Below are 22,138 nucleotides of genomic sequence, written 5' to 3'. Positions count from 1 at the left end.
GTGAGGAGGTAAGGGAATAAATAGGCCATTAGTAGTGAAGTAATTACAATTTAGCAAATGAACACGCAAGGCCTCAAAAAAGCTTTATATACCAGAGCCGAGATAAGTTCTATATATTATTGAAACAATGTTATGTTTGTGAGAATGCTAACAGGTGTGGTTCCCGTGGGGGAAAGATTCTATTAGGGAAAGGTCCCTGTGGGGGTTGCGATGGAAGCCAAGAAGGGGAGTGATGTGTGTGTGTGTGTGTGTGTGTGTGTGTGTGTGTGTGTGTGTGTGTGTGTGTGTGTGTGTGTGTGTGTGTGTGTACACTAATTGTAGTCTCACCCATTCATTTCTAAAGACCGGTCATTTTTGACCGGGAACACCACAGGTGTACAAAAGTTAAATAAAACACCCAACATTTTATGAAAATCATCCAAATGAATTTAGTGTGTTTAGATGCCCAGTGTGGACAAAGTCATGGAACCTTTATGACAATCAGATTAAATGAAGTACATTTTTCAGAGAGAAAACTGGAACACAGCAGGAGGGTTAAGTAAAGGTATACTTCATTAAATGAAAATGACAAAGACCGAAACCTCATGTACAACATTAGGGGTTTGTCCCAAATGGCATCCTATTCCCTATGTAGTGCACTAGCCCTCCAATTTTCCTCAAAGGCACAGAGAAAAGCCAGGGCATGCAGGCCCTGGCCATCAGCGCCAACCGCCGCTACCTGGCCGTGTCAGAGCGTGGTGAGAAGGGCACTATCACCGTGTACGACCTGCAGCACGAGCAGAGCCGGAAGAGGAAGGTGCTCAGTGGGGGAGAGGTCCCCGTGCTGGAATTTGTCTCCATGGCCTTCTCCCCTGACTCCAAGTACCTGATAGGGCAGGCAGGAGCCCCCGACTGGACCCTGTTCTACTGGATGTGGGAGAAGCAGAAGGTCATGGCCTCAGTGAAGACAACAGGGTCCACCAACCCCATCAACCAGGTGGGTGTGACAGATATAGGCAGACCAGAGGAGAGAAGAGGGGGGAGAAGTGGGCCTCTACTTCATGATGGTATTTTATCCTGGTGAAATTAAAACAAAAGAAAAGTGTGACATTTTGAGGTACAGTTGTGGATGTATATATCTTGTGGATGCGAACACACACTGACACACACACCTTGCTTGACATGGGCAAGGAGTTCACCGGAGTATCGGCATCTCCGATTTACTACTGCTTGAGCTCCTGTTCCTCTCATAGAATATTAGCTCACAAGTGCTGTGGAGCTCCTCCACCTAAATAAACAGTACCGCCACCTATTTCAGTCCAAGTCAAGCACAGAGCATAAAGTACTCAACCACACACACTGAATAACTATATAGCAGCCTAGTGGTTAGAGCGTTGGGCCAGTAACTGAAAGGTTGCTAGATTGAATCCCCCGAGCTGACAAGGTAAAAGATCTGTCGTTCTGCTGCTGAATAAGGCAGTTAACCCACTGTTCCTAGACCAGTTAACCCACTGTTCCTAGACCAGTTAACCCACTGTTCCTAGACCAGTTAACCCACTGTTCCTAGACCAGTTAACCCACTGTTCCTAGACCAGTTAACCCACTGTTCCTAGACCAGTTAACCCACTGTTCCTAGACCAGTTAACCCACTGTTCCTAGACCAGTTAACCCACTGTTCCTAGACCAGTTAACCCACTGTTCCTAGACCAGTTAACCCACTGTTCCTAGACCAGTTATCCCACTGTTCCTAGACCAGTTAACCCACTGTTCCTAGGCCGCCATTGTAAATAAGAATTTGTACTTAATTGACTTGTCTAGTTAAATAAAGGTCCAATAAATAAATACAAAAGACCTATCATCATCGTCTTCATCTTCATCACCCCCAGGTCAGCTTTAACCCGCAGGACAACACCCAGATCTGCGTGAGCGGCAATGGGATCTTCAAGCTCTTCCGCTATGCTGAGGGCGCCCTGAAGCAGTCCAACTTCCTTAAGCTGGAGTCCCATAACTTCCTGTCGCACACCTGGATGTCCGAGGAGCGTGTCATAGCGGGGACAGAGACAGGCAGGCTGCTGGTGTTCGAGTCAGGTGACCTGCGCTGGGAGATGAGCGTCACCACCAAGCCTGCCACACAGGAGGCAGACAGGTCAGACAGGATGACGGATCAATCAGTCGATCAATCAATCAAACATTTTCGTCCTTCTATCCTCCACAGTCTGCATTCCATTGACCTCTTTACCACATCTATTACAAAAAATACATGAGTCAGTTTGCATCATTTTGAATTGACATTCTACATTACCATGGCAATCCAGCATCATTTGAATGAACATTCTACATTACCATGGCAATCCAGCATCAGTTGAATGAACATTCCAAAATACCATGGAAATTATTGCATCACAATAAGAGGAAGCCATTGAGAGTTTACTAGTCAAATTGCTTCCAAGCCCATTCTATTCATAAGGTTGGACGATTCTGATTTATCAAAGTGTTATGCAATGACAACGTAGTTATTTTTTTTACAGCACTAGCAGTTCACTAGCAGCTATTTAGAATAATGTCTTTTTTTGTCACTTAGCAGACGACTTAGGGTTAAGTGCTTTGCTCAAATGGACATCGACAAGATTTTTTTCACCTAGTCGGATCAGGGATTTGAACCAGCAACCTTTCTGTTACTGGTGCAATGCTCTTAACTGCTAGGCTACCTGTCTGTAGGAATGCTTCCCGCAGGGGGAATCCTACCACACTTACCCCATTGACAATTGGACTGTCTGATCCTAATCATTAACAGATTTAATTCTCAAATGGATAACAAATGACTGTCCTTTCACGGCACAGACAACTAGAGAGGAGAAAGCCAGAGGAGGTCAAGTCCGAGGGGGCAGCCCCAGCCCGTATGCCCAGAATCACAGCCATCACGTCCTACTCTAAGGGCTTTGCCTGCTCTGCCGGCCCAGGGACCGTGTGTCTGTTTGAGAAGACAGAGGAGAAGGACAACTACAGAAAGACTAGGGAGATCAGGGTAATGTCAATGTTTGGAGAACATGATAACTTGACTTCATAATGAACAGAACAGGAGGTGGTGGTCTCATTCATTTGAAATGTGTGTGTGTGTGTGTGTGTGTCAGATCCCGGCAGACCCGTGCAGCAACGAGCCGAGCCATGCGGAGCAGCAGGAGATGGTCACACTGTGTATCAGCCCGTCAGAGGAGACCCTGGTCACCAGTACAGACCGTGGTCAGCTCTACAGCATCACCCTGTCCTCTGCTGAGATGAGCAAGGTGAGCAGTGATATAGTGAAAATATAGGCCTAAATGTATAGTACAGGGGAGCTGGAGACCCCTTATGTTTTAGAAAATGTATCAGGAACCCAATTTATCAGGAACCCAACTCATAATCATAACTCGAGTGAGGTCAAAATAGCATACAAGGAGTTTTACTATGACTTTGGCAGTGCATCGCCGAAAGAACCACGTCTCTGGGAAGGAACATTTATATTTGAGATTCTTCAAATCAAACATATGGAAACTCCGTTCCATTTATTCCATTCCAGCTATTATAATGAGCCCAACCTCCTAAAGCTCCCCCCCAGCCTTCTCTGCCTCCAACTTGAATCTCAAACAGACCTATTTTTGATTGTTTTATTTTGAGATCTGGCTGCAGACCCCACTTTGAGAACCCCTGGTATATGATATAGACCATATGGATGTGTGCAAGGTGAACAGCTGCTAAATCATGCTGGGCTCGCAGTCAGCAGGATTAGCCCCAGGTTAGGTTAGGTCCAGGTTAGATTAGGTCCAGGTTAGGTTAGGTCCAGGTTAGGTTAGGTCCAGGTTAGGTTAGGTCCAGGTTAGATTAGGTCCAGGTTAGATTAGATCCAGGTTAGGTTAGGTCCAGGTTAGGTTAGGGCCAGGTTAGGTTAGGTCCAGGTTAGGTTCAGGTTAGATTAGGTCCAGGCTAGATTAGGTCCAGGTTAGATTAGGTCCAGGTTAGATTAGGTCCAGGTTAGGTTAGGTCCAGGTTAGGTCCAGGTTAGATTAGGTCCAGGTTAGGTTAGGTCCAGGTTAGGTTAGGTCCAGGTTAGATTAGGTCCAGGTCAGGTCCAGGTTAGGTTAGGTCCAGGTAAGGTCCAGGTTTGGTTAGGTCCAGGTTAGATTAGGTCCAGGTTAGGTCATGTCCAGGTTAGGTTAGGTCCAGGTTAGATTAGGTCCAGGTTAGGTTATGTTAGGTCCAGGTTAGATTAGGTCCAGGTTAGATTAGGTCCAGGTTAGGTTAGGTCCAGGTTTGGTTAGGTCCAGGTTAGATTAGGTCCAGGGTAGGTTAGGTCCAGGTTAGATTAGGTCCAGGTTAGGTCAGGTCCAGGTTAGATTAGGTCCAGGTTAGGTTAGGTCCAGGTTAGGTTAGGTCCAGGTTAGGGCCAGGTTAGGTGAGGTCCAGGTTAGGTTAGGTCCAGGTTAGGTTAGGTTAGGTCCAAATGCTCCTTTTCTTTATTTTGTTATTCTATCCTACCTACTGTCGTTCCTTCCTTCCTTCCAATCCAGAGGAATATAGTTGAGAGCCTGAGATTGAGTGTGGATATGTGTAGGTGAGGTATATTGACCATATTGGTCTCCCTTTAGACAATCCTTTCACCGTAATGGGCACTTGTACACTCCTCCCCTTTGCATTTCAAATAATTGGATTGGTGTATGAAAGTAAGTTAACAAATGCACACTTTGAGCAGAAGAGTAGAGAATTGGGATGTTGAAAGGCCTCTTGCACTAAGCTCAATTTCACTGTCTTGTCCACCAGGGGGAGCAAGCCCACTTTGAGTTCCTGTCCCACTCGTTTCACTCCAACATCATCACAGGTCTGTCCATCTGCATCCGCAAGCCCCTTATCGCCACATGCTCCCTGGACCACTCCGTACGCATCTGGAACTTTGAGACCAAGTAAGAGATTATCTCTTTGCTTTTCAATGGGAAAAATTTCAATGAGAATTTTCAGTTTACTTCCTGAATTGACTGAATTGAAATGGAATCGACCCCAACTGTGTTATCCATCAGTGTACGTCTCTTGTCCCTAGATTATATATTTCAGTGGTTTTCAATTCCATTCTATTCATACTGTAGGACAAAACCTGAGAATAGGGTGACCATATGTCCCAGATTTTGCGTGACAGTCCCGTGTTTTGGCCCATTGTCCTGCGTCCCGCAACCAAACAGTCATGTCCCGCATTTTATCAACAAATTAAAACACCAATTATTTACCAAAAAAGATATACAGTACCAGTCAAAAGTTTGGACACATCTACTCATTCAAGGGTTTTTCTTTATTCATACTTTTTTCTACATTGTAGAATAATAGTGAAGACATCAAAACTATGGAATAACACATACTGTATGGAATCATGTAGTAAGCAAAAAAGTGTTAAACAAATCAAAATATATTTGAGATTCTTCAAATAGCCACCCTTTGCTTTGATGACAGCTTTGTACACTCTTGGCATTCTCTCAACCAGCTTCACCTGGAATGCTTTTCCAACAGTCTTGAAGGAGTTCCCACATATGCTGAGCACTTCTTGGCTGCTTTTCCTTCACTCTGTGGTCCAACTCATCCCAAACCATCTCAATTGGGTTGAGGTCGGGTGATTGTGGAGGCCAGGTCATCTGATGCAACACTCCATCACTCTCCTTCTTGGTCAAATAGCTCTTACACAGCCTGGAGGTGTGTTGTGTCACTGTCCTGTTGAAAAACAAATGATAGTCCCACTAAGTGCAAACCAGATGGGATGGCGTATCGCTGCAGAATGTTTAGGTAGACATGCTTGTTAAGTATGCCTTGAATTCTAAATAAATCACTGACATTGTCAACAGCAAAGCACAATCACACCTCCTACATGCTTCACGGTGGAACCACACATGAGGAGATAATCCGTTCACCTACTCTACGTCTCATAAAGACATGGCGGTTGGAACCTTAACATTTCTAGTTTGTACTCATCAGACCAAAGGACAGATTTCCACCAGTCTAATGTCCATTGCTCGTGTTTCTTGGCCCAAGTATGTCTCTTCTTCTCATAGGTGTCCTTTAGTAGTGGTTTCTTTTTTAACAATTCGACCACGAAGGCCTGTTTCCCTCAGTCTCCTCTTAACAGTTGATGTTGAGATGTATCTGTTACTTCAACTCCGTGAAGCATTTATTTGGGCTGCAATTTCTGAGACTGGTAACACTTATGAATTTATCCTTTGCAGCAGAGGTAACTCTGGGTCTTCCTTTCCTGTGGCGGTCCTCATGTGAGCCAGTTTCATCATAGCGCTTGATGGTTTTTGAGACTGCACATTTTCGGTATTGACTGCGCTCCATGTCTTAAAGTAATGATGGACTGTCGTTTCTCTTTGTTTATTTGAACTGTTCTTGCCATAATATGGACTTGGTCTTTTACCAAATAGGGCTATCCTCTGTATACCACCCCTACCTTGTCACAACACAACTGATTGGCTGAAACGCATTGAGAAGGAAAGAAATTCCACAAATGAACTTTTAACAAGGCACACCTGTTAATTTAAAATGGATTCCAGGTGACTACCTCATGAATCTGGTTGAGAGAATGCCAAGAGTGTGCAAAGCTGTCATCAAGGAAAAGGGTGGCTACTTTGAAGAATCTAAAATCTAAAATATATTTTGATTTGTTTAACACTTTTTTGGTTACTACATGATTCCGTATGTGTGATTTCATAGTTTTGATGTTTTCACTATTATTCTACAATGTAGAAAATAGTAAAAATAAAGAAAAACCCTTGAATGAGTAGGTGTGTCCAAATGTTTGACTGTTACTGTAGGCTACACTCTGGTTGTCCCTCATTTGAGTATTTTAAATGTGGTCATCCTTCTTGGGAAACCTACGCTCAATTCAAACGTTAGTGCAAATCTCCTATTGGCTCCAAAGCATGATTAACACCAAATAGATTTATATAAAAAAGTACTAATTTACTCCTCCTGGAGCATAGCCCATCAACAACAGGTTTCTACTAACGCTGTGTTCTACATGAGAGTCTTCTCCTCCTGTCTGTGTCAGTGTGCTGGAGCTGCATAAGGAGTTCCAGGAAGAGGCCTTCAGCGTGGCCCTGCACCCCTCTGGTCTCTTCATCCTGGTGGGCTTCTCCGACAAGCTGCGCCTCATGAACCTGCTCATCGACGATGTTAGGACCTTCAAGGAGTTCACTGTCAGGGGCTGCAGAGAGGTGGGGGAAGGGTTGGTGTTGGGGTGGGGGTGGGGGTGGGGTGTGTGTGGGTTACAGGTACTCCGTGTCAAAATAAACTTCACTATAGATACTGTCAGTTGAACTAAATGAATGAATATTGTATTGCGGTCAATGGAATAATAAGCCAGATCTTGTTGCTTGTCTGTGTTTCTCCATTCCTAGTGTGTTTTCAGTCATGGGGGACACATGTTCGCTGCTGTCAACGGAAACCTCATCCACATCTACTCCTCCACTACATTTGACAACCTCTTAAATCTGAAGGGCCACAATGGAAAGGTGAGTTTTCCCTGAACAGGAAAATCTATGGTCCTATACTCATCGAACATCATTTCCCTCAGAGACTATGTATGAAACCCAGCTGACTGTCACTACTACATCTCCCTGCTGTCTGACTTGTTATTGTGTAAATGATGTTTGTCAGGTGCGGGCCATCGTGTGGAGCACGGACGACAGTCGCCTGGTGTCGTGCGGGATGGACGGGGCCGTGTACGAGTGGAACACATTGAACAGCAAGCGCGAGTCGGAGAGCGTTCTGAAGTCCTGCAGCTACACTGGCGTCACCATCTCGCCCGATGCCAAGACTATCTTCGCCGTGGGGACAGACTGTACCCTTAAGGAGATCCAAGACTGTCAGGTGGGATGGAGGTTATACCCTCAGCTAAGGATGGTTCCCTAGATAACAAGTCTACAAAACTTAGTTTAGGTAATTGTGTTCGTAACAAATTGTAGTTTTGGGAGTAGAAAACTGCATTTAGATTGAATGTCTCATCCACAGAGATCCATTTCTATGATTTCATTGATGAGAAAATGTGCAGAAGCTCCTTCTCCCTCTTCTCCCTCCTCTCCCTCTGCCTCACCACTGTGAGGAGAGGAAGCTCCTTCTCCCTCTTCTCCCTCTGCCTCACCACTGTGAGGAGAGGAAGCTCCTTCTCCCTCTTCTCCCTCCTCTCCCTCTGCCTCGCCACTGTGAGGAGAGGAAGCTCCTTCTCCCTCTTCTCCTTCCTCTCCCTCTGCCTCGCCACTGTGAGGAGAGGAAGCTCCTTCTCCCTCTTCTCCCTCTGCCTCGCCACTGTGAGGAGAGGAAGCTCCTTCTCCCTCTTCTCCCTCCTCTCCCTCTGCCTCGCCACTGTGAGGAGAGGAAGCCCCTTCTCCCTCCTCTCCCTCTGCCTCGCCACTGTGAGGAGAGGAAGCCCCTTCTCCCTCCTCTCCCTCTGCCTCGCCACTGTGAGGAGAAGAAGCCCCTAGTGTGAATGACATGGTGTACTTGCTTGATCCCAGATCTGTTTGTGCTGCCTTGCCAACTATGACCATAGGAGTTGGCGAGACAGCACAAACTGATCTGGGACCGGGCTTGTGCTTTGTACCAATGTGACAAACTGTTCTCAGATCCTTAGGGAGGTGGCAGCGGACGACGTGGCTTACACCACCATCGCTATGTCCCGGTCGGGACGGGTGCTCTTCGCAGGGACCTCCATCGGGACTGTCAGGGCCATCAAGTACCCTCTATCCACACAGAAAGACTGGATTGAGTACCAGGCCCACTCAGGGGCTGTCACCAAGGTGGGTGTGTGATGTTTCGCCCAATCCCAGAACATTCAATTGTGGCTTACCTGAAAGATCTGTTTGTGTTGTCATGCCAACTCTTTTGATCATTGCCATGAAAATAACGACTACAGTAAAATTTGACCATACAGCACCAACAGATCTAGGAATGTCCGAATCTTGCAGATCAATTGATGCTTGATCTATGATATCTCGGGCCAGGCTAGGACTTTTCTGCCATTTCAAGTGAAAGCAAATCAAATCAAATGTTTTTGAGCGGTCGTTTAGCCCTCTCTCATTTCTGCTCCCATTTCTTCAGTGGATTTACCCCAGCATGTACAGGTAACTGCCAAAAAGTGGGGAGCACAGGGGGTTTAAAGGGGTTTAAAGGGCGTGTCTCAGTCACCCAGTTGAACACTTTATGGGAGATTCTGGAGTGGCGTCTGAGACAGCGTTTTTCACCATCATCAATAAAACATCAAATGATGGAATTTCTTGTGGAACAAAGGTGTCGCATCCCTCCAATAGAGTTCCAGACACTTGTAGAATCTATACCAGGGTGGATCTATACCAGGGTGGATCTATACCAGGGTGGATCTATACCAGGGTGGACCTATACCAGGGTGGATCTATACCAGGGTGGATCTATACCAGGGTGGATCTATACCAGGGTGGATCTATACCAGGGTGGATCTATACCAGGGTGGATCTATGCCAGGGTGGATCTATACCAGGGTGGATCTATACCAGGGTGGATCTATGCCAGGGTGGATCTATACCAGGGTGGATCTATACCAGGGTGGATCTATGCCAGGGTGGATCTATACCAGGGTGGATCTATACCAGGGTGGATCTATACCAGGGTGGATCTATACCAGGGTGGATCTATGCCAGGGTGGATCTATACCAGGGTGGATCTATACCAGGGTGGATCTGTACCAGGGTGGATCTATACCAGGGTGGATTGAAGCTGTTCTGACGGCTCCTGGTGGCCCAACACCTTAAGACACTATGTTGGTGTTTCCTTTATTTTGGTAGTTACTTGTACGTTGTACAATAAAGTCTACTGAATGAACAAATATAAATAATGATCACGTTGGTCTTGTTCAGTAAGGAGAAAGTGTTTCATAATGGAATGAAACAAGGAGGTACCACCTAGAACACTTAAATAAAAGGTGTTCTTATTATTACCCTGTCCCCACTCAGATGGTGATCACGTTTGACGACCAGTACCTGCTGACGGTGTCTGAGGACTGCTGCCTGCTCATCTGGAAGATCATAGACAAGGAGGGCCGTGGCCTGAAGAGAGACAAGGACATCACCTACGCTGAGGAGATCCTCATCACCAAGTCAGACCTGGAGGAGAAGGTACTGGTCATGACGGACTATGGAGAAAAAGAGGGCGACATACGGGAGAGAGAAAATACAGTTAAAACATGAGAGACTTGCATGTCTTTTGATTTACTTCTGGTTTGCCCATTGCTACTAATGCTTTGAGTACCATGCCTCTAGTAGGTGCATGTAAATGGATAACTGGATCGTAGTCTTGGTTGTTGTTCTTGATCATGCATTGCCTTCCGCTCTGTCCCCCAAAAAACTATATTCTCTTCTATTCTACTCTCTTCTATTCTACTCTCTTCTATTCTACTGTTCTATTCTACTGTTCTATTCTAATCTCTTCTATTCTGCTGTTCTATTCTTCTGTTCTATTCTACTGTTCTATTCTACTCTCTTCTATTCTACTGTTCTGTTCTATTCTACTGTTCTATTCTATTCTACTGTTCTATTTTACTGTTCAATTCTATTCTACTGTTCTATTTTACTGTTCTATTCTACTCTCTTCTATTCTACTGTTCTGTTCTATTCTCCTCTCCTCTCCTTTCCTCTCCTCTCCTCTCCTCTCCTCTGTTCCACTCTACTCTGTTCTACTCTACTCTACTTTGTTCTACTCTACTCTGTTCTACTTTGTTCTGTTCTACTCTACTCTACTCTGTTCTGTTCTATTCTACTCTGTTCTATTCTACTCTATTGTACTTTATTCTATTGTAACAGAACCAGATCATGATGGAGCTGAAGACCCGTGTGGAGGAGCTGAAGATGGAAAATGAGTACCAGCTGCGTCTGAAGGACATGAACTACAACGAGAAAATCAAGGACCTCTCAGAGAAGTTTGTCCAAGAGATCGAGTCCCTCAAGACCAAAAACCAGGTACAACCAGTGGCGATTTTGTATTTTAGCATGCCCCTTGGTGGGGAAAAAATAGATGTGGGATGCATGCCAGCAAAGCCACTACAAAGCCACTACACAACATAACACTAAACAATACATTAATTGCACTATACCACTGCTACACATGGCTATCAACGGAGCCTTGTCTGGCAGCGAAACAGTTCATTCAGCCTCATTTACTGACTTAAAAAAAACATAGCTGATATGGCTGACTTGCTTAAACAAATGTGGTTTCTACTGACAATTGAGATGTACAAACTATGGCATAAGGGGATGACAAGCGGATAAGAGGCAATCCGTAATTTCGATTAAGACATTCATGAGCGAGCTAGGACGGACATAGTCAATATAACTATTTGTTCAGCACTTTTGAAATGTACAGCGACAGAATTCAGAACATGGTCTGTTCTTACAGTGTGCACCCTGTACACCAAGTCAGAACAGTAGGATAAATAAAGTGGGTATATAAGCAAACAATAAAAGCTCTTACAATATTCGATGACTACATTTCTCTAAAACAGGTTATAGGCTACATGTGCACCACCAAGTCAGAACAGTAGGTGAAATTAAGAGGGATAAATAGACCAAATTATTAGGGTGAGGCACATGGGCTACTAACATCTTACTACACAACATCCCACTTAGTATTACTTTCTTAGCTACAGTATACATATCTCCCTAATATTACAACATTTATGCAGCAGCATACAAGACATTTTTGGACTCACCTTGTTGTGCTGTGCTCACTTGAACAGGAAGGTGACGCGGTGGTCCTTCGTGGGCAAATTTTGTCATCAAAGTCTGGCATTCTCTGGATTTATGGTGCATTCAAGACAACCGGGAACTCCGGAAAAAAAAAAAGGTTGAATCATGATGACGTCAGTTATCTTCAGGTCATAGCTCTTGAAAGATGCCTGAGTTCCCGATTTACAATTCCGAGTTGGATGAAAGTTAAAAACTTATTTTCCTAGTCGTAGCTCGTTGTTACCTGAGTTTCCAGTTGTCTTGAACCCACTAAAGCCAGATTTTGAAGTTCCGAGTTTACAGTTGTTTTGGGCGCAGGAAAAGAGACCCTTAATCTGTGACTTGGGACCACACAGCCACTCCACTGAATAGCAGGCTAATGATTTTTTTGCAATGCTTGCAGTTAGCCACTGATTCCTACCAAACCACTCATTGTTGAATTTCCAATTTCCAACTTGTTGTTTAATGTTTATGTCCAATGGCCGATGAGCATCGATACGTTTCATCTATAATTTCTCTTCATTATTTATTTTCAATGACAAGAATTTAAAAAAAATTGCCAGTAGATTGTCAACTTGATTCATGATGATGACTACTTGCTAAGATTTTGAAAGTATGATGTTGACATGATCAGTCTAATCAAAACTACTGTACATATAACATGATTTGACGTAATTGTATCTTTGGCCAAACATCTTGAGCCTTCTTGGATTGGCACTTCTAATGTAACTCTATGGCAGCACCCAAGAGGCTAGAATTTTTTAAGTCTACCCTTAGACTTGGCGGTGACGTAGTGTCCCCATGAGTGACAGAACACTGAGCCAATCACAGTGCAATGCTTCGTATTTTCTGCTGGCTTGCCCCACCATTACAGAAAGCACTGAATTAGCCTGAAACTCCTGTATTTTGGAGCTACCTTACTCAAGAAAACAAGAAAGAGACCATGTTTGTATGCGGCTTTACTAATGATATACGTATATATAATAATATGTGACACGTATTAATGCCAATTAATGCCAATTTAGGATTTTCTTATAGGAAAGCAAATATCTGTTTTCCAATGAGTGAAGAAGCTAGACGAGCGCTTTGTGCCGACTACATCTCCTATAGTAAAACTGATGTTTGTTCTTCAAGTAGCCTGCTGAAAGCAGAATCACTCAACTATTGCTTACTTCTCACAAACAATCATTACTGTTTACTCTAATGCAGCACCTGGTATGGGACAAATGTGCAGATGTTTGTATGTCAACACTCAGTACATTTTCCTTTGAGAGAACCCTTCATTCAGGGTCGTGGTCCGTCTGTTGTGCTGATATAGACATGCATATTCACAGCCTATATGTTTATATACATTATTCAGTTGCAGACCTGGCTTCAAATACTATTTGAAATCATTCCGAATACTCTTATCTGGGCTTGACTGAGCTTCCCTGTTTCAACAGAACCAATAGAAAAAATAACAAGGCAGGCTAAAGCAAACGTTAATTGATGAAGGAAATTGAACCCAGGGCTGATCTGTTGTGTTGCAGGTCCTGAAAACGGAGAAAGAGAAGCAGGAAATGTCCCACCTGGAGGTCACGAGGGAGGTCGTGGAGAAACACTCCAGAGAGCAGCAGGATTTCGGTAAGAGAGAAATACATTTTTAAAAATCTACGTAACCACACGCGAATGCAATGTCTTAAGAATCAATAAAATATTCTGAAACCTTATGACCTTAGCTGAATGTAACCTCTTAATACTTTACAACAGAACATTCAGATCAAGTTTTGTATTCAATAACCCTGCTGGGCCTCGTATTTTACTGCCACATTTGCACACTCATACAAGCACACCCTTTACGAGTCATGGGTTTGATTCCTGCATGGGCCACACCGTACGGTGTAAACTGTTTAAGGGAAAGGCATCTGTTAGAGGAACATTTTTTATATATTTTTTATTTAACTAGGCAAGTCAGTTAAGAAAAGTTCTTATTTACAACGATAGCCTAGGAACAGTGGGTTAACTGCCTTGTTCTCAGGGGGCAGAACGACAGATGTTTACCATGGCAGCTCGGGGGATTTGATCTAGCAACCTTTTGATTACCGGCCCAACGCTCTAACACCTGCCGCCATGTCATCATCTTCGTCATTCCCCAGAGTCGACCAGTAACCAGAAGCTGATGCTGGAGTACGAGAAGTACCAGGAGCTGCAGCTCAAGTCGCAGCTCATGCAGGAGGGCTATGAGCGGCAGCTGCAGGCCATGGAGGACAGCAAGGGTCGCGCCCTGGAGGAGCTCACCCTCTTCTACGAAGCCAAGCTCCAGGAGAAGATGCTCATGCTGGGCCAGGTGAGGGAAGGGTACAGGGTAGGGACTGGGGGTCTGGGGGTGGGCGGATGGGGCTAGGATGTACCCTGGAGGAGCTCACCCTCTTGTACGAGGCCAAGATCCATCACAAACTGTCATCAAAGATACTACTGTAGAAAAGAGGAAACTTGGGGCTTGGAATTCTTGATCTATCACATTCACGTTGTCATGCTGCGTCACGCGGTTGATACTGTGGTTGTTTGATATTTCAACTACGGTGGGTTAAAAGGAACACACAACTGTAGGCTGTAGCGAATATAACACACCAAAGTCAAATCACACCTGCAAAACAGCTCTTGCTCGTGGCTTCTTGCATTTCTTAATGAAGGAAATAAATATTGGTCTGTTAAAGATGTTACTTAATGGCAAAATGTCAATAGTTTTTAACTGTGTATGGGAAGGTTGTATTTATTAATATTTTTTTAAACTTAAGATATCACCATAATTTTTATTGGAAAAGCCAAGTTCAGCCCCTCTTTAAAGCTTATCATATTTGTGTATCTGAGTTCTGATTGTGTGTGTGTGTGTGTGTCTCTCAGTGTCAGGACGAGGCCAGGCAGCAGATGAGGGAGTTTGAGGAGTCCAAGAAGCAGATGGAGGAGGACGGAGACCGGGAGATCCAGGACATCCGCATCAAGTACGAGAGGAAGCTACGGGTAGAGAAAGAGATCAACCTGCGCCTGAAGGGAGAGACGGGCGTCATGAGGAAAAAGGTGAATACAAAATAAACGGTTATCTTCACTCTTACGTTCCCCACTCGGATAATAACCCTAATCCACTCATTATGTAAAAACCAGACCACAGAAAACCAGAACACAATGACTTATTCATGTCCAGTCCTCACATGTCTTTGAAACAATTAATTTCATGATACAATGCTTTTTTTTCTTTCACATGCACTATGTTATAGCTTCCACATACAGTATGCTATAGCTTCCACATACAGTATGCTATAGCTTCCACATACAGTATGTTATAGCTTCCACATACAGTATCCTATAGCCTCCACATACAGTATGCTATAGCTTCCACATACAGTATGCTATAGCTTCCACATACAGTATGCTATAGCTTCCACATACAGTATGCTATAGCTTCCACATACAGTATCCTATAGCTTCCACATACAGTATGCTATAGCTTCCACATACAGTATGCTATAGCTTCCACATACAGTATCCTATAGCCTCCACATACAGTATGCTATAGCTTCCACATACAGTATCCTATAGCTTCCACATACAGTATGCTATAGCTTCCACATACAATATGCTATAGCTTCCACATACAGTATGTTATAGCTTCCACATACAGTATCCTATAGCCTCCACATACAGTATGCTATAGCTTCCACATACAGTATGCTATAGCTTCCACATACAGTATGCTATAGCTTCCACATACAATATGTTATAGCTTCCACATACAGTATCCTATAGCCTCCACATACAGTATGCTATAGCTTCCACATACAGTATCCTATAGCTTCCACATACAGTATGTTATAGCTTCCACATACAGTATCCTATAGCTTCCACATACAGTATGCTATAGCTTCCACATACAGTATGTTATAGCTTCCACATACAGTATGTTATAGCTTCCACATACAGTATCCTATAGCTTCCACATACAGTATGTTATAGCTTCCACATACAGTATCCTATAGCTTCCACATACAGAATTTTATAGCTTCCACATACAGTATGCTATAACTTCCACATACAGTATGCTATAGCTTCCACATACAGTATGTTATAGCTTCCACATACAGTATGCTATAACTTCCACATACAGTATGCTATAACTTCCACATACAGTATCCTATAGCTTCCACATACAGTATGTTATAGCTTCCACATACAGTATCTTATAGCCTCCACATACAGTATGCTATAGCTTCCACATACAGTATGCTATAGCTTCCACATACAGTATGCTATAGCTTCCACATACAGTATGCTATAGCTTCCACATACAGTATGCTATAGCTTCCACATACAGTATCCTATAGCCTCCACATACAGTATCCTATAGCTTCCACATACAGTATGCTATAGCTTCCACATACAGTATTCTATAGCTTCCACATACAGTATGCTATAGCTTCCACATACAGTATCCTATAGCCTCCACATACAGTATCCTATAGCTTCCACATACAGTATGCTATAGCTTCCACATACAGTATGCTATAGCTTCCACATACAGTATCCTATAGCTTCCACATACAGTATGTTATAGCTTCCACATACAGTATGCTATAGCTTCCACATACAGTATGTTATAGCTTCCACATACAGTATCCTATAGCTTCCACATACAGTATGCAATAGCTTCCACATACAGTATGTTATAGCTTCCACATACAGTATGTTATAGCTTCCACATACAGTATCCTATAGCTTCCACATACAGTATGTTATAGCTTCCACATACAGTATCCTATAGCTTCCACATACAGTATGTTATAGCTTCCACATACAGTATGCTATAACTTCCACATACAGTATGCTATAACTTCCACATACAGTATCCTATAGCTTCCACATACAGTATGTTATAGCTTCCACATACAGTATCCTATAGCCTCCACATACAGTATGCTATAGCTTCCACATACAGTATGCTATAGCTTCCACATACAGTATGCTATAGCTTCCACATACAGTATGCTATAGCTTCCACATACAGTATGCTATAGCTTCCACATACAGTATCCTATAGCCTCCACATACAGTATCCTATAGCTTCCACATACAGTATCCTATAGCATACAGTATGCTATAGCTTCCACATACAGTATGCTATAGCTTCATACACATACAGTATGCTATAGCTTCCACATACAGTATGATATAGCCTCCACATACAGTATCCTATAGCTTCCACATACAGTATGCTATAGCTTCCACATACAGTATGCTATAGCTTCCACATACAGTATGCTATAGCTTCCACATACAGTATGCTATAGCTTCCACATACAGTATGCTATAGCTTCCACAAACAGTATGCTATAGCTTCCACATACAGTATGCTATAGCTTCCACAAACAGTATGCTATAGCTTCCACATACAGTATGCTATAGCTTCCACATACAGTACAGTATGCATATAGCTATAGCCTCCACATACAGTATGCTATAGCTTCCACATACAGTATGCTATAGCTTCCACATACAGTATCCTATAGCTCCACATACAGTATGCTATAGCTTCCACATACAGTATGCTATAGCTTCCACATACAGTATGCTATAGCTTCCACATACAGTATCCTATAGCTTCCACATACAGTATGTTATAGCTTCCACATACAGTATGCTATAGCTTCCACATACAGTATGCTATAGCTTCCACATACAGTATCCTATAGCTTCCACATACAGTATGTTATAGCTTCCACATACAGTATGCTATAGCTTCCACATACAGTATGTTATAGCTTCCACATACAGTATCCTATAGCTTCCACATACAGTATGTTATAGCTTCCACATACAGTATGTTATAGCTTCCACATATAGTATACAGTATCCTATAGCTTCCACATACAGTATGTTATAGCTTCCACATACAGTATCCTATAGCTTCCACATACAGTATGTTATAGCTTCCACATACAGTATGCTATAGCTTCCACATACAGTATGTTATAGCTTCCACATACAGTATGCTATAGCTTCCACATACAGTATGTTATAGCTATCCACATACAGTATGCTATACACTTCCACATACAGTATGCTATACAGTATGCTATCCACATACAGTATGCTATAGCTTCCACATACAGTATCCTATAGCTCCACATACAGTATCCTAACTTCCACATACAGTATGCTATAGCTTCCACATACAGTATGCTATAGCTTCCACATACAGTATGCTATAGCTTCCACATACAGTATCCTATAGCCTCCACATACAGTATCCTATAGCTTCCACATACAGTATGATATAGCTTCCACATACAGTATGCTATAGCTTCCACATACAGTATGCTATAGCTTCCACATACAGTATGCTATAGCTTCCACATACAGTATGCTATGGCTTCCACAAACAGTATGCTATAGCTTCCACATACAGTATGTTATAGCTTCCACATACAGTATGTTATAGCTTCCACATACAGTATCCTATAGCTTCCACATACAGTATGTTATAGCTTCCACATACAGTATCCTATAGCTTCCACATACAGTATTTTATAGCTTCCACATACAGTATGCTATAACTTCCACATACAGTATGCTATAGCTTCCACATACAGTATGTTATAGCTTCCACATACAGTATGCTATAACTTCCACATACAGTATGCTATAACTTCCACATACAGTATGCTATAGCTTCCACATACAGTATGCTATAGCTTCCACATACAGTATGCTATAGCTTCCACATACAGTATGCTATGGCTTCCACAAACAGTATGCTATAGCTTCCACATACAGTATGTTATAGCTTCCACATACAGTATGTTATAGCTTCCACATACAGTATCCTATAGCTTCCACATACAGTATGTTATAGCTTCCACATACAGTATCCTATAGCTTCCACATACAGTATTTTATAGCTTCCACATACAGTATGCTATAACTTCCACATACAGTATGCTATAGCTTCCACATACAGTATGTTATAGCTTCCACATACAGTATGCTATAGCTTCCACATACAGTATGCTATAACTTCCACATACAGTATCCTATAGCTTCCACATACAGTATGTTATAGCTTCCACATACAGTATCCTATAGCCTCCACATACAGTATGCTATAGCTTCCACATACAGTATGCTATAGCTTCCACATACAGTATGCTATAGCTTCCACATACAGTATGCTATAGCTTCCACATACAGTATGCTATAGCTTCCACATACAGTATCCTATAGCCTCCACATACAGTATCCTATAGCTTCCACATACAGTATGCTATAGCTTCCACATACAGTATGCTATAGCTTCCACATACAGTATGCTATAGCTTCCACATACAGTATCCTATAGCCTCCACATACAGTATCCTATAGCTTCCACATACAGTATGCTATAGCTTCCACGTACAGTATGCTATAGCTTCCACATACAGTATCCTATAGCCTCCACATACAGTATGCTATAGCTTCCACATACAGTATCCTATAGCCTCCACATACAGTATGCTATAGCTTCCACATACAGTATGCTATAGCTTCCACATACAGTATGCTATAGCTTCCACATACAGTATCCTATAGCCTCCACATACAGTATGCTATAGCTTCCACATACAGTATGCTATAGCTTCCACATACAGTATGCTATAGCTTCCACATACAGTATGCTATAGCCTCCACATACAGTATGCTATAGCTTCCACATACAGTATGCTATAACTTCAACATACAGTATGCTATAGCGTCCACATACAGTATGCTATAGCTTCCACATACAGTATGCTATAGCTTCCACATACAGTATGCTATAGCTTCCACATACAGTATGCTATAGCTTCCACATACAGTATGCTATAGCGTCCACATACAGTATGCTATAGCTTCCACATACAGTATCCTATAGCCTCCACATACAGTATCCTATAGCTTCCACATACAGTATGCTATAGCTTCCACATACAGTATGCTATAACTTCCACATACAGTATGCTATAACTTCCACATACAGTATCCTATAGCTTCCACATACAGTATGTTATAGCTTCCACATACAGTATCCTATAGCCTCCACATACAGTATGCTATAGCTTCCACATACAGTATGCTATAGCTTCCACATACAGTATGCTATAGCTTCCACATACAGTATGCTATAGCTTCCACATACAGTATGCTATAGCTTCCACATACAGTATCCTATAGCCTCCACATACAGTATGCTATAGCTTCCACATACAGTATGCTATAGCTTCCACATACAGTATCCTATAGCCTCCACATACAGTATCCTATAGCTTCCACATACAGTATGTTATTCCACATACAGTATGCTATAGCTTCCACATACAGTATGCTATAGCTTCCACATACAGTATGCTATAGCTTCCACATACAGTATCCTATAGCTTCCACATACAGTATGTTATAGCTTCCACATACAGTATGCTATAGCTTCCACATACAGTATGCTATAGCTTCCACATACAGTATGCTATAGCTTCCACATACAGTATGCTATAGCTTCCACATACAGTATGCTATAGCTTCCACATACAGTATGCTATAGCTTCCACATACAGTATCCTATAGCCTCCATATACAGTATGCTATAGCTTCCACATACAGTATGCTATAGCCTCCACATACAGTAGCTATAGCTTCCACATACAGTATCCTATAGCCTCCACATACAGTATCCTATAGCTTCCACATACAGTATGCTATAGCTTCCACATACAGTATGCTATAGCTTCCACATACAGTATGCTATAGCTTCCACATACAGTATCCTATAGCTTCCACATACAGTATGTTATAGCTTCCACATACAGTAGTATGCTATAGCTTCCACATACAGTATGTTATAGCTTCCACATACAGTATGTTATAGCTTCCACATACAGTATGCAATAGCTTCCACATACAGTATGTTATAGCTTCCACATACAGTATGTTATAGCTTCCACATACAGTATCCTATAGCTTCCACATACAGTATGTTATAGCTTCCACATACAGTATCCTATAGCTTCCACATACAGTATGCTATAGCTTCCACATACAGTATGCTATAGCTTCCACATACAGTATGCTATAGCTTCCACATACAGTATCCTATAGCCTCCACATACAGTATCCTATAGCTTCCACATACAGTATGCTATAGCTTCCACATACAGTATGCTATAGCTTCCACATACAGTATGCTATAGCTTCCACATACAGTATCCTATAGCCTCCACATACAGTATCCTATAGCTTCCACATACAGTATGATATAGCTTCCACATACAGTATGCTATAGCTTCCACATACAGTATGCTATAGCTTCCACATACAGTATGCTATAGCTTCCACATACAGTATGCTATGGCTTCCACAAACAGTATGCTATAGCTTCCACATACAGTATGCTATAGCTTCCACATACAGTATGCTATAGCTTCCACATACAGTATGCTATAGCTTCCACATACAGTATGCTATAGCTTCCACATACAGTATCCTATAGCTTCCACATACAGTATGCTATAGCTTCCACATTCAGTATGCTATACAGTATCCTATAGCCCACATACAGTATCCTATAGTTTCCACATACAGTATGCTATAGCTTCCACATACAGTATGCTATAGCTTCCACATACAGTATGCTATAGCTTCCACATACAGTATGCTATAGCTTCCACATACAGTATCCTATAGCTTCCACATACAGTATGCTATAGCTTCCACATACAGTATGTTATAGCTTCCACATACAGTATGTTATAGCTTCCACATACAGTATGCAATAGCTTCCACATACAGTATGTTATAGCTTCCACATACAGTATGTTATAGCTTCCACATACAGTATGTTATAGCTTCCACATACAGTATGTTATAGCTTCCACATACAGTATCCTATAGCTTCCACATACAGTATGTTATAGCTTCCACATACAGTATGCTATAGCTTCCACATACAGTATGCTATAGCTTCCACATACAGTATGCTATAGCTTCCACATACAGTATGCTATAACTTCCACATACAGTAGCTATAGCTTCCACATACAGTATGTTATAGCTTCCACATACAGTATGCTATAGCCTTCCACATACAGTATGCTATAGCTTCCACATACAGTATGCTATAGCTTCACATACAGTATGCTATAGCTTCCACATACAGTATGCTATAGCTTCCACATACAGTATGTTATAGCTTCCACATACAGTATCCTATAGCCTCCACATACAGTATGCTATAGCTTCCACATACAGTATGCTATAGCTTCCACATACAGTATCCTATAGCCTCCACATACAGTATCCTATAGCTTCCACATACAGTATGCTATAGCTTCCACATACAGTATGCTATAGCTTCCACA

General features: G+C 42.4%; 1 protein-coding gene across 8 annotated transcripts in view; it reads left to right on the top strand.

Moving 5' to 3' along the window:
* Window positions 1-22,138, top strand: part of LOC118376837 (cilia- and flagella-associated protein 57-like) — a 49,194-nt gene that overhangs the window by 1,196 nt on the left and 25,860 nt on the right. For all 8 annotated transcript variants that reach the window (XR_008064978.1, XM_052463389.1, XM_052463386.1 and 5 more), the window contains 14 exons: window positions 663-976; window positions 1,866-2,125; window positions 2,821-3,004; window positions 3,111-3,263; window positions 4,774-4,913; window positions 7,040-7,205; window positions 7,389-7,502; window positions 7,648-7,860; window positions 8,613-8,786; window positions 9,975-10,136; window positions 10,821-10,976; window positions 13,271-13,364; window positions 13,877-14,067; window positions 14,625-14,798. Coding sequence is in view for 7 of the 8 variants with exons in the window: in XM_052463389.1 (XP_052319349.1) it covers window positions 663-976; window positions 1,866-2,125; window positions 2,821-3,004; window positions 3,111-3,263; window positions 4,774-4,913; window positions 7,040-7,205; window positions 7,389-7,502; window positions 7,648-7,860; window positions 8,613-8,786; window positions 9,975-10,136; window positions 10,821-10,976; window positions 13,271-13,364; window positions 13,877-14,067; window positions 14,625-14,798 (2,495 nt within the window). In the remaining variant the exon portion in view is untranslated. The remainder of the gene's footprint in view (window positions 1-662; window positions 977-1,865; window positions 2,126-2,820; window positions 3,005-3,110; window positions 3,264-4,773; window positions 4,914-7,039; window positions 7,206-7,388; window positions 7,503-7,647; window positions 7,861-8,612; window positions 8,787-9,974; window positions 10,137-10,820; window positions 10,977-13,270; window positions 13,365-13,876; window positions 14,068-14,624; window positions 14,799-22,138) is intronic.

The sequence above is a fragment of the Oncorhynchus keta genome, chromosome 15 (genome assembly GCF_023373465.1).
Source record: "Oncorhynchus keta strain PuntledgeMale-10-30-2019 chromosome 15, Oket_V2, whole genome shotgun sequence".
In the NCBI taxonomy this organism is placed as follows: Eukaryota; Metazoa; Chordata; class Actinopteri; order Salmoniformes; family Salmonidae; genus Oncorhynchus; species Oncorhynchus keta.
This window is presented reverse-complemented; position numbering and strand designations above follow the sequence as displayed.